This window comes from Nerophis lumbriciformis, linkage group LG05 (genome assembly GCF_033978685.3).
Source record: "Nerophis lumbriciformis linkage group LG05, RoL_Nlum_v2.1, whole genome shotgun sequence".
Lineage (NCBI taxonomy): Eukaryota > Metazoa > Chordata > Actinopteri > Syngnathiformes > Syngnathidae > Nerophis > Nerophis lumbriciformis.
This window is the reverse complement of record NC_084552.2, coordinates 39,344,536-39,358,494: the sequence shown is the minus strand read 5'-3', so window position 1 is coordinate 39,358,494 and position 13,959 is coordinate 39,344,536. Positions and strand designations below refer to the sequence as shown.

At 39.5% G+C, this 13,959-nt stretch overlaps 2 protein-coding genes across 2 annotated transcripts in view; one reads left to right on the top strand and one right to left on the bottom strand.

Moving 5' to 3' along the window:
- Positions 1-13,959, top strand: part of nlgn2a (neuroligin 2a) — a 440,867-nt gene that overhangs the window by 22,401 nt on the left and 404,507 nt on the right. The window lies entirely within an intron of this gene.
- Positions 6,801-13,959, bottom strand: part of fgf11a (fibroblast growth factor 11a) — an 85,076-nt gene continuing 77,917 nt past the window's right edge. The window contains exons 4-5 of the mRNA XM_061960382.2: positions 11,602-11,800; positions 6,801-11,517 (exon numbers count right to left, since the gene is read on the bottom strand). Of these exons, the coding sequence (XP_061816366.1) occupies positions 11,375-11,517; positions 11,602-11,800 (342 nt within the window). The 3' untranslated portion in view covers positions 6,801-11,374. The remainder of the gene's footprint in view (positions 11,518-11,601; positions 11,801-13,959) is intronic.

The following is a 13,959-nucleotide window of genomic DNA, read 5'->3' as shown; positions in this document are numbered from 1 at the left end:
ACGTTCTGGGTTGCCTACTCCTGCTTCAGTGGAAAAGCGGCAAATAAGTGAAAGCGACAGAAACGTTGCCATGGAGACGAGGGTTTTCTTACGTGCCTGGCTGCAGTCACACCGCGACACCTGTCCGCCAGTAATAACAGTCCCCGATAACCGGGACCAATTCAAACCGTTATTTGTTTGTTTTTTATTGTATAATTTGCATTGCCTCACACGATGAAGACTACATATATTTCTATATGACGCCGGATAACACTCACATTTTTGCACTCGCTATCCCTGTATTTTCCCGGCTATTATCCGCCGACCGCCGTGTTGCTGTAGGGAGGAAAAGCGGAACGACACACATTGCGGAAATAACATTATTCTTCGTGCGTCGGCTAAACACAAATATATTCCACAACCCCAAACATGTCTTTTTCAAAGCCTGCAGTGAAGAGAAAGGTTAGTGTTAAGCAAAGACAATAGTTCCAGGAAAAGTGGGAGATGCAATATTCCTTTGTTGAGCACATCGGCACACCGACGTGTCTTATTTGCACAGAGAAAGTTGCGGTGCACAAGGAATACAATTTGACATGTTGAAGAGTATGAAAAATACCAGGGAGATGAGATAGTGAACCGGGTTGTAAATTTTAAAAGCAGTCTACTGAGGCAACAAGATTTCTTCAAGAAAGCAACCAAAAAGAGCGATGCAGCAGTCAAAGCTAGCTACATGGAGAGTGAGATAGTTGCTAGGGCGGGAAAGCCATTCAAAGAAGGTGAATTCATTAAAAAGTGCATGTTCGATTTTTTTTAAGAAATCTTTTCTTGCGGCCCAGCCTCACCCAGTTTCTGCATTCTGTGGCCCCCAGGTAAATTGAGTTTGAGACCCCTGCTCTAACATGAGCAGGAGTGTACGCACAGGAAGGAATGCTTTTGTTCTTTTTTGGTGCAAAAAATAATGTGTCCATCAACAAATGTTAACCATAGAATCTAATCGTTCATACAGCAAATTGAATCTTATCGAATCATACCGAATCGTTCATAGACTAAATCAAATCGCATCTAATCTTTCTGTTTTATAAATACATTTTGAATTGCATCGTAACCCGTGAATCGAGATGCGAACCAAATCGTCCATCACAAAGAGATTTACATCCCTACTGGCGACTGAACGAGAAAAGCAGTCAAAGGAAAGATAGCAACATTTGGATTTGCGTTTCTGGTTCATTGTTGTGATGAAGATATGTCAAGTAGTTCAAGCATAAACACACACTAGCTAGGATAGTACAATTTTGTATTGACATTTTTAATATGTCCTAATTTATTTGCATACTTTTTGTATACATATAGACTAAGACTGTCAAAATTAACAGTTAAATCATGTGATTAATCGCAAAACCTGCTCAGTGGCCTTGTGGTTAGAGTGTCCGTCCTGAGATCGGTAGGTTGTGAGTTCAAACCCCAGCCGAGTCATACCAAAGACTATAAAAATGGGACCCATTACCTCCCTGCTTGGGACTCAGCATTAAGGGTTGGAATTGGGGTTTAAATCACCAAAATGCAAAACCGCTGTTGCCCACTGCTCCCCTCACCTCCCAGGGGGTGAACAAGGGGATGGGTCAAATGCAGTGGTTAATTTCACCACACCTAGTGTGTGTGTGACAATCATTGGTACTTTAACTTTTTTTAATTTTAACTTTAAAAAAATATTGCATTAATAATGAAAACACTTTAATATAAATATAACATTAATCCATCCATCCATCATGCAATTTAATTTGACCGTAGAACAGGGGTGCCCATTACGTCGATCACAAGCTGCCGGTCGATCGTGGAGGGTGTCAGTCGATCGCCAGCCAGGCTTAAAAAAAAAGTCCTAAAAATATGCGATCATCAATCTTCACTATGACGTCACTTGATTGACATTCACAGCATCCAAGGATCTTATGAGATGACGCTGGGGGCTGCAAGCTCAATTTGAAGAAAAAACGACTGACGGCAAGGCGAGAAACACTTTTTATTTCAATAGAATGTTGCGCCGTACCTGCCGTCAAAAGCCTAAAGACCGACTGCACAGTTCTTGTCTTCACAATAAAAGTGCTGCTCCATCCTCCCTGCGCTAACAAAATAAAAGTCTCAGAAAGGTAGCGCACTCAAGCTAGCAAGCTACAGATTTTGCAGTCAATATATAGATTGTAAAGTGTATAAAAACGAGTCTGGAAGCTGGACAAATAAGATGCCAAAAACCAACCACTTCCATGTAGTATTGGACAGAAAGGAGGACTTTTTTTCTCCTCCACAATGTAAAAACGAAAATGTGGAACTACTGTAATTTCTGTCTGATTTTAATCAATGCAAGTCATCAGAATAAGGTAATACACCAATTTATATTCTTGTCTTCATGAAAGTAAGAAATCTATATGTTATGGTTTGAGTTCATTTCGAACATGCATACAATTACAACATGATACATGCTTCTATTTTTATTAACACCTTTAACATGTTAACAGAAAACATCTCTTTCATAAATGAATAAATATACATTATAATGAAATGAAATGAAAATATAGTATAATAATACAACTATATATAAATATATATATATATATATGCATATATATAGATGCATATAAATACATATGTATATATTCATGTGTGTGTGTGTATGTGAAAGTATATATATATATATATATATATAGTTGAGGTTACTGTGGTCTATCCGTTATACAGTGCTCAATACCGGGGTAGAGTGGAATATACGTTAGGTCAGCAAAAAACACAGAGGCTATTTAATTCCTACAGGCCTGTTTTGAAGGTTTCCCTACTCTTCAGGGGATTTTATTGAAGTGTTTGTGGTTGTTACATATATATATATATAGGGTACGTTACATGTGGGTGTGGCCATTGTTGCACAGTAGTGCCTTGCTTCTGTGCCGGCATGATGAGACCAGTTTGTAGCGTTTTTTTAATGTGGACATGCTGAGGTGGTGTATAATAAAAAAAAATTATTTCAGGCAAAGGTTACATCTTTTAGTTGCACTGTTGTATGGTGAGCTAGATGCGACAATTTGCCATGTAATAATGTAATCAATTGTATTGTCTTTAAGAGTCCATATGTATTCGCTCAGTTCTGTGGAGGTCTTGAGTTGGGGCCTACGGAATGATGCTGTGTGGTTGTTATAACGGGTTTTAAAGGTGTTTTCTGTGAGTCCAATATATGTCTCTGTGTTTGAGGTGTCCTTGCGGGTGACATTGGCTTGGTAAACTACTGATGTTTTTAAACAGTTTCCGGTAAGTGGGCAGTTAAGCCTTTGTCTGCAATTGCAGTTATCTGTGGCATTGGAGTCCTTAGCGGTTGCTTGTCTATGTGTGCTCAGAATCTTTCTGTTGTGTGAGTCAATGGTTTGTTTGATATTTGTCAATGCAGCTGTAGCTAAGTTTGAAGGTGTTCCTGTTGAATATCTTCCTGAGTACATGTTTTTGGGGGAAGTGCTTGTTAATGAGTGCAAGAAATTTGTGTCCGATATTTGTGCTGACATTTTTGCTGAATGGAGGGTTAAACCAAAGTATGTTGTCCCGTTTCCGGATTTTTCTTTTTTTAGTTGCTGGTGGGTCGTCTTGGAGGTTGGGTTGGTATCCACTTTTGTTGAGTGCTTTTTGGTATGGAGGTGTTGCTTGGTTGAATGATTCCCTGTCTGATGACAGGGCTGACAGTCTCCTGTTGATGTTGATGGCTAGGATGTTCCTGGTTGTGACAGGCGGGTAATTGCTGTCATGGTGTACATATTGTAATGTGGTGTCGGGCTTTGTAAATGGCCGATGTGTGTTGTTGCTCAGGTTGAGTGTTACATCCAGGAAGTTTACAGTGTGTTTGTTTGCCTCAATTGTGATCCTTAGTTCATTATTTTAGAAAATGCGGCATATTTCTTTTTTGATGTTTTCCAAAGCTCTCGGTCTGGCATTGGAAACGGCCAGTCCGTCGTCTCTGTATAGTCCAATTTTACTCCTAATTTTGTAAGTTGCGAGAATAGGAAGCTTCCTAGTTCGCATGTTTCGGCCCCGTCATAACTTCCCATTGTTAGACCAACGTAACAATGGGAAGTTATAAACTTGCTAAATTCCTCCTTGATAGGTAAGTCAGACATTTGTTTTATTACTTGTAATAAATGGAAATGCACATTGCGTATGTAAACTATATTGTCCAATACAGTCTATGATCTTGCCTAACAAAGCTAGTATGTTTGTGCAACAAATGCTGAGTGTGATGGCGCTTCGCTCCTAGTGTAATGCTTGGCCCGGTCAATGACACATCGACATATAGGCTAACAGGGGAAATATATGCCCGTTAGCCTGTATGTCGATGTGTATTCGAACTGACAGGGCAAAATATATACAGAAGCAAGGCACTACTGTGCAACAATGGCCATACCCCCATGTAATGTACCCTATATAGAGTTGTTGGCAAAACGTTTACATACACTTTTAAAGAACATAATGTCATGGCTGTCTTGAGTTTCCAATAATTTCTACAACTCTTTTTTTTTTTTTTGTGATAGAGTGATTGGAGCACATACATGTCTGTCACAAAAAACATTCATGAAGTTTGGTTCTTTTATGAATTTATTATGGGTCTACTGAAAATGTGACCAAATCTGCTGGGTATACATACAGCAATGTTAATATTTGGTTACATGTCCCTTGGCAAGTTTTACTGCAATAAGGCGCTTTTGGTAGCCATCCACAAGCTTCTGGTTGAATTTTTGACCACTCCTCTTGACAAAATTGGTGCAGTTCAGCTAAATTTGTTGGTTTTCTGACATGGACTTGTTTCTTCAGCATTGTCCACACGTTTAAGTCAGGACTTTGGGAAGGCCATTCTAAAACCTGAATTCTCGCCTGATTTAGCCATTCCTTTACCACTTTTGACATGTGTTTGGGGTCATTGTCCTGTTGGAACACCCAACTGCGCCTAAGACCCAACCTCCGGGCTGATGATTTTAGGTTGTCCTGAAGAATATTAGAGGTAATCCTCCTTTTTCATTGTCCCATTTACTCTCTGTAAAGCACCAGTTCCATTGGCAGCAAAACAGGCCCAGAGCATAATACTCCCACCACCATGATTGACGGTAGGATTGGTGTTCCTGGGATTAAAGGCCTCACCTTTTCTCCTCCAAACATATTGCTGGGTATTGTGGCCAAACAGCTCAATTTTTGTTTTATCTTACATCACATGGACAAAGATAAGACCTTCTGGAGGAAAGGTCTGTGGTCAGATGAAACAAAAATTGAGTTGTTTGGCCACAATACCCAGCAATACAGTCTATGATATTGTCTAACAAAGCTAGTATGTTTGTGCAACGAATGCTGAGTGTGATGGTGCTTCACTCCTAGTGTTATGCTTAGCCCGGTCATTGACACATCGACATATAGGCTAACGGGGGAAATATACAGTATGTCCGTTAGCCTGTACAGTATGTCAATGTGTATTGGAACTGACAGGGCAAAATATATTTGGATATGGGGATATGGGGAGTGTCAGTGCCTATTTTGCTCTTAATACGCTGAGGAAATTGGTTCCAACATTAGCACAGCTGTCATCATGGCAATGTGAATCATATGGAGACAGCTAAATCACATGATAAAATAATTCCTCATTCATGTAGCCTATATGCATCTTGGTAAAATGTCTCGTCTCCTCTTTAGTTTTGGCCGTACATTAGCCTGCTAAGCATGCTCTACACTTCTCTGACCAGTATAACCATTGCTAGCGTTTGTTGTAGTTTGTTTTAGTCTTTGTTTTCTGATAGTACTGGCAATAACCATTTGTTGTGATATTGTACGCAGGAATGACGTACTTCTTCCTTGAAATAGCCTAATTTCTGTGTAAAATGTGTTGGTTAGAGATTTGTTATTGACAAAACGCTTGTCTATTCAGCTATTATGGTCCCAGCACCTCAACCCCTAGTAAAAGGCAGTGGAAGTTTGAAGTTCCTTGGAGTAGCCCAGTCGATCGAGCTGGATTCGGCTGCGTATCTGGCAACAACAGTCAGGGAGAGAGGGAGGGCACTCCAGAATTTTTACCGTGATTGCAGTACCATTTCTGGCCACATTATTACATATGAAACCTTTAATTGTTGCTATTTGTGTATTTTCTCTGTATTGTTAAAATGCTCATGTGCATAGGTGAAGGAAAATTCAAGATATTGTCACTGTCAAAGAATGTAAAGATTCCATAAGGTAGTGATTTTATATATATATATATATATATATATATATATATATATATATATATATATATATATATATACACACACACACACACACACACACATATATATATATATATATATATATATATATATATGTGTGTGTGTGTATATATATATATATATATATATATATATATATATATATAAAATCACTACCTTATGGAATCTTTACAATGGAAAAAAATATAGTCAATATTTCAGAATAATTCCTACCAATATATTAATGTTGATGTTTATCATGATCTACATCTTATTTTATAACTAATACCAGTGATTGTTTCCTTGGAAAAGAAAAACAGTTTAAAAACAAGCAAACTATAGGAGCCAGTTTTTTGAACGACTCTTTGAAAGGAATGGCTCCCTTCAAAGAGCCACAAATCCAATCTCAAGTTGAAATATTTTTCAGAGTTGGTCACGCAAAGAATACTGCATTATGGAAGACTGTGTAATACATAATAATATAGTATTTGTTGTCAGCAATGTAGCACTTTTATCACAATAAAAGACACAATAAAAAAACACTCTGACCACTTGTGATACAATCATACAAATATATTAGTTTGTTTTATTCATTTATATCCAATAATATGTCTCCCTTGACTTTGTGTAAGTTATTATATAAATAAATGCAAGGGGTGTTTACAGGTAAGAGCTCAAAGAGTAAATAGAGGGCAAATACTGTTTCTTTGTGTCCAGTAAATGATGTGAAGCATGCAAGCTTGTCATCCCGCTTTTGTAACTTTAGAATACACCCCATCCCCATTTCCCACTCCCCATTTCTGCACAATGTGTCTTTCATCTCAACCTTTTTGTTGGGGCAGTGTCCAGCATTGGTTACCAATCGACCGCTATCAGTTAGAGCTATTGCATCCCCGCCACATTGTCATGGGTATACTTCTATAGAAAGATATAGATGTATATATATTTTTTGCCTGGTTGTATACAAAAATAGTGTCATTGTAGCTTTGATAGCTGGAAGACTAAAGCGCTCTTTTTGCATTTGGAAGACAATGATCTCTTGGAAGTCTCTTTTTGTCCCAAGTGTCCATGCAGTACAAAGAACAAAAATAATCTGTCACGAATCGATGAATGACACATACAAGTAAAGGTATAAAGTGTGTAACAGGAGGTGTGCAGTCAAAATCAGGTGACGAGGAGGAAGACAGTCTTTGCTTTTCTTTTTCTTTTCATCCCACCTTTTGAGGGCCAAACAAAATACTCCAAATGAATGAAAAAAACATACACAGGAAACAACAAAGTGACAATCATTCATAAACTAAACAAAAATGTAAAATGGACTGCATTGACACACAGATGACCTATTGTGCTGTATCTGCTTGGGAGTCCCTGTGTGTGTGTGTGTGTGTGTGTGTGTGTGTGTGTGTGTGTGTGTGTGTGTGTGTGTGTGTGTGTGTTTGTGCGTGTAAAGGTCACTCGTGTAACCACATCTGTGCTGACATAATGCAATACAGTACATGTCAGTCCCACATGTAGTTACAATAATAGTAATAATAATAAGCTTGAAGTCTGATAATGAACAAAAAAAACTCAGAGGACAGCGTCACTCTTTTGTCAGCGCTGCCCCTCCCTCCACTACTTTCTCTTTTTTTGGTGTGTTTTCTGCTGCATTGCAGATGTGGCGAAGGGACTCCACCTCAAAGTAAAGCATGCATGCACATACACACTCACACACCAAAGGGCAAAAAAAACCTAAACACTTGCACATATTCAATATCAATATTAATCTGCACCTGCCTTCACCTTCCTCCATTCCACTCTGCCCCCATCCCAGACATAGTGATGGCTGCACCTTGTTAATAGTGTTTATTGCTTTTTTGTCCAAGGACTCGAGCTCATTGATTCTCCCCCAACTCACACACAACACGCAAAGAAGCTTATCTGTATATGGTCCTACACACGTACACACTAACCAGGTTACCATTCAAGATGTGGAACTCCCACAGGATGGTAAGCCTCTCTCGCTCAGCCCAGGATGACCCTAGCTGCAGTCTGCTCAGCAAGCATGGCAAGGAGGGACTGAGGCGTTTAACCCCTATATCCAAACGTAATAGCGACAGCTCTCCCACCTTCTTTTGCATCCCCTGAAAGCAATGACAAATCTAAATGCACCTTGACTAAATCACTGACACTCCACACCAGCAGGGGGAGGCCTGAAGCCAAACAGAAATGACCCCCACTTATGTTTTAAAGCATTCAAAACACACAGGGTACAAACCTGAAGTGCTATTTTCCTTTTGTTTTTGCATCAAAACCAACAAAAAGGTAATTTTTTCTGTTTTTTTCTTAGCCCTGCCCAACACATCCTACCTCAAACCCTTTAAACTCCAAAAATCATTGCATGCTTTCTATTATACATTATTACACTGACACTTGTTATACTTATTTCTTAGACTTAAAAATTCCCTCCTGAGTCACAAACAACAAGCTGCTATATGCCCTTTACAGCTTATTGCCTCTTTATTAAAATAAAGTTAGCGCTGAAAACAACAATCATATATAAGAAAATATTGCAACATAGATGTCCTAGCCCTTAGAATGAAATAGTTACAGCTATGTGAAATGTTTGTCTTTTTTTTCTTTTTCTATCACAGTTAAATCTTCCGCACTGCAATCCAAGCAGTATCTGACGACGGTCTTAATTCTCCTCTTGTAGCGTCCCCGTTTAATTAAACATTTGTGTAATTACTTTGTGAAGAATAGTCAAACATTTAATGGACTTAGTGATCCATGGGGGATGACTGGTCAAACATGGCAACCTGAAGGTCTACTTAGCCATTTAATTAAGGTTTTAAGTGCTTCCGCGGGGTGTGAAAGTAGTGTTTTAATAATTACTGGCATGGAACAAATGTAACAATAATGGCAATGTTTAATGGGTTAATTGAATTCAAAGTAAAATGCCTTTGTATTTTGCCCTTTCTTACATGGTCACTGAGCAAATATTGCTAACATTACATGTATCCATGATTTGGGGAATAAAGTAAAGTGATCTATATAGGGTAGCCTTTCACATACAAGTAATTAATAATAATAATAACTGGGATTTATATAGCGCTTTTCTAAGTACCCAAAGTCGCTTTACATGTAGAACCCATCAATCGTTCACACCTGGTGGTGGTAAGCTACTTTCATAGTCACAGCTGCCCTGGGGTAGACTGACGGAAGCGTGGCTGCAATTTGCGCCAACGGTCCCTCCGACCACCACCTATCATTCATCATTCAATTCACCGGTGTGAGTGGCACCGGGGGCAAAGGGTGAAGTGTGCCGCCCAAGGACACAACAGCAGCGATTTTTTGATGGTAAGAGGCGGGGAGCGAACCTGCAACCCTCAAGTTTCTGGCACGGTTGCTCTACCCACTACGCCATTAATTAGACATTTGTTTTTCACCTCAATCGTTTGTGTGTCAGTCATGCAATTTTGCTTCAAACATGTCATCAACATACAAGCACAAATATAAAAAGTATACCATTTTATCATCTGCTAATTGTAATCCTCCTCAACAGTCAAACGTTTCATATCACTACGCCACCTTGTGTGTATTTGTGAGGGAAATCATTTATACTGTATCAAGTGTATTTGCATGAATGCACAATGTACTGAGGACGCTTTCTACGCTTCTCATTTAAGAGTTGACGGATGCCGATCAACTCCATTAACACTGAGTAGAAAATTGAGTACATGTCACAAACTCATCAAATCAGACTAGTGGTAAATGGAACGCACAGGCACACACACACGCACATACACACAAATAGGGCTACGGTCAAACTTCCAGACATGCATGGATGAAAAAGATGGCTGTAGAACCAGTCAAACCAAAACAACATTCTACCGTTGCACCCGTTGTGAGAAACACTAGAAAGATTCGGCTGCTGGACCGACTGGGAAATATAGTTGATGATTATGACAAGAAAGCATCTGATTCCAGGGTTTCCCCTAGATTGCCAAGATATCTGTGGCGGTGGAGGCGTGGTTAGGGGCATGGCTAGGGACGTGGTCAATATGACGGCATTACATTATTTGCGATGATGCATATATTTTCTTTAAAAAGGCAACACAATGTATACATATATTGAAAATGTGTTAATAATTATATGAAAATATATGTTTTTCTTAAATATCGTTTTGCACTATTTTTCAATTGTACAATGTAATTTGTTGAGAATATTTTTTTTCTAGAGATTTCTCCAATCATTTTTGTCCTTTTTAAAAAAAAATTAAAATCAAAAACAAATCTAGCATTTATTCCTGGTCTTATTGTAAACTGTACTCATGTTTAGAGATTCTTTTGTCGCTCTTTGTCCGCGACAAAAAGCGAACTGCAGTGAGTCTGCAGTTTGTTATTCTTATAGCCAGACCTGTGTGTTTATTTCCGTACCTGACCTTCTCGGCTACAACTGTTGCCTTCATCACGTGACAACCTCTAAGGAAGGCAACAGTTGTAGCCAAAACTGTCAGGTACAGAAATAAACACACAGGTCTAGCTATAAGAATAACAAATTCAATAACTATTTTTGGATTGCAGCAAGCCTGACGTCACACTTGCTTTGCACTGCGTGGAGCCTTCCACTCCTTAAAAGCCGCCACTGTCATCTTAAATTTTGTAGATCACTGTATATCTTGGATATATTAATATCAAAGTGTTGTTGTGTGTACAGAGACAGATGTGTGTGCACGGAGGAAATGCTTGTTGGAATTAGGGTTGTTGTTAGCATAAAATTGGCAATAAAAGCTAAAAAGTGCATCAAATTTAGTGTGTCTTCTTATGGATGCTGCAACACATCTTATTTTATTTTGTTTTCATGTAAAACTCCACATTTTTAAGGTGTTGTGGCTAATATGTTGCTGTGGCGCACCGACACAATCAAATACATTAAGGGGAAACCCTGGATTCACCTCTTCCAGATTATGATGCCTCTCCTTGAAGTTATTGCTTCCCAATTTTTTTTCACACCGAGGTTCGGACATGAAAGTGGACAGCAATTATTGTTTTGAGGCCTTGTATCCGCTATAGTAGCCAAAGAGTCTCAAAGGGATCCTTAATATGGCAACTCTGTTCAGGTGTCCTTTGGGGGGCTTCTTCCCTCCACTGTTTGTCTGTAAGCGCTAGGAAGATGAGGTTTTTGTTTTTGTTTCAGTGTCTTTCTTGCCATTCTGGAGCACAGGCGAGTCACTAGATGTCTTGGGCGTCTTCCTGGGTGGACTCTGCTCAGCAACGTCGTGCAGGGACGGTTCCCTATACATGGCCACTAGAGGGTGAAGTGGTTATACAATTACAATTACAATTCAATTGTCGCAACAAAAATAAGAAATTTGACTGTTTTTACGCCAACCTTCAATGAGTTTAGGTAGAAAATGTGCAGCTCCCTTTGTCTTCTTGACACGGTTCCCCTTCATGACCTGCCCGTCTCGGTTGATGCCAATGTACCAGGCCCGACCTGACTGCGTCTGTCTGTACAGGATGGACGAGTAGGTGACGTAGTAGTTCTCAAACACACTCTCTTTGAACTTGCACTCTGGTGTGAAGTGTTCCTGAAAAAAACACACACACACACACACACACACACACACACACACACACACACACACACACACACACACACACACACACACACACACACACACACACACAAGTAAAAGGTCAAAAGTGAAGAATAACACATTTGGAATAGGGGAATGTGGGGAAATGGAGCCAACATTTCATTATGACAGGGCTACTGAAGTGGGATTCTGAGGCCAGGATGCCATTTTTCATCCGCATGTCTTTACCTGAAACAAACTATCAGCTGGATCTCTTCCCCTCTATGGTCCAGCGACCCCGCTTTCGGCCTTCAGTACACAAACACACACATTTACACGCTTGTATTCGACAATACGTCAACACCGGGACATCCCACGCAAATACATCCCTCCTTCCTCTATTTACTGCTCGCACGTTTCCTCTCTCTATGCCACATTCTGCCTCTCCTTGTTCACTTCATACCCTCTACTCGCATCCCTCCGTCATTTTGTAACCTTGTCGGGGAACAAACCAATTTGCAGGATTGATTTGGAGCCTTGATGTGACGGGTGAGCAGAAAAGACCTGAATAAGGACTTCACTCTCTCACTTTGCCTTCTGCTCTCTCCATCCTCCGTTTCCTCTCCCTCCTTCGCTGCTTGTCAGCCACAGTAGACCTGTTATCCATTGTAACACACATAAACATGCCCATTACACTGACTGCATCGCCCATTCCTTAATTACACTTAATTCACTCAGGCGGCCATTAATTGTTTTTGCCACTCATTTGCTTAACTTTAATAGCAGCCAGAGAAACTCTCCTCAGAGGGTGTAATCGGATTTCTATCGTTAACCGCTTAAGCACTGTGTGTGTAAAATGTATTTGTCTTGAAAATGACCACAGAAGTTTTGGCAAGGTCCAGGAAGTTCTCAATATGATGCAGCTTAACTTCAACCACAATGTAGGGTTGCGAGAGATAAATCGATGCAACGATTTAACAAGCGAGCGATTCGGCTTCAACTACAATCAAATCGGCTGTGTATTTTTAAGTTCATCGAGTGTAAAACCTTGGACGGAGCATCGCGCGAGACTAGCAATCGGTTGACAGCTTGTCTTTAAAACAACGCGAGAGCCAGGAATGTCTGCAAAATAACTCATGCACAGTTTTATGTGTAAATACCAGCACCGTCCACTGAAGCGTCTCTGCTATCACGCTGGCAGCTAATGTCCCTAAACAGAGCAAAGCTGCTTCTAAGTCAGCAATTCTTGCCTCCATGGCAGTAAATAAGCTACGTATATTACAAGTACCACTGAAGGACAAGAACAGATACTACACATTGTAGGAGGATACAATACGCCATGCTCACCGGCGTTAACAGCTAAAACAGAGTTCACAGCGGTGGGCTGATCGACACAAATGTTGACAGTAACAATACCAAGTATTATATGGTCAGTCATACAGTGATTAGATCAATGTCAAAATCTTTATCGTTTTTGTTCACAAACTCAGGATATAAGTCCCTGGAAACAGGCGGACTTTAAGAGCAAAAACCAAATGGTTTCAATCTGAGCCAACTGTAGGAAAACATTTAAATGTTTGATTGATATTATTAAACTACCATGTTTTTTCTGATTGTATTTGCGATCAAACAGTTTTGAATATAAAGTATCAGTGTCAGTGTGAGCAATAGCGACCTATTATATTCATCAGCAAAGTTGTAGTATCACCAAAAACTAATGTCAAGTATTGAAACAACAGAAGAAATTATGTATTACATTTTCACAGAAGTGTAGACAGAACAATGTCACAACTGAAAATAACGAGCTTTTTACACCAAATTAACAAGTAGATTATTATTGTTTATTTTTTTATAAAATAATACAACAGGAAATGACACAATATTACTGCATATGCCAGCAGCCAAATTAGGTGCCTTAGTAACCTGTTTCAAAAATGGTATTATTTATTACATAACAAATACAATATTGTTTAGCATATAGATTTTAGGCCATATCAGCCTTCCCTACCTTGGGGGTTCTTCAGGAAGTTGCGGTATGGAGGTTTGTCTTGGAAGGTGTTTGACGTGCTGATCGGAGTAGTTTTCATCAGCTCATGCTCACAGACTTAGATTGAACAGATGTGGTCTGAGTGCTTAGTGGCGAGGTCCAAACTATTTATGCTAAGGGAGCG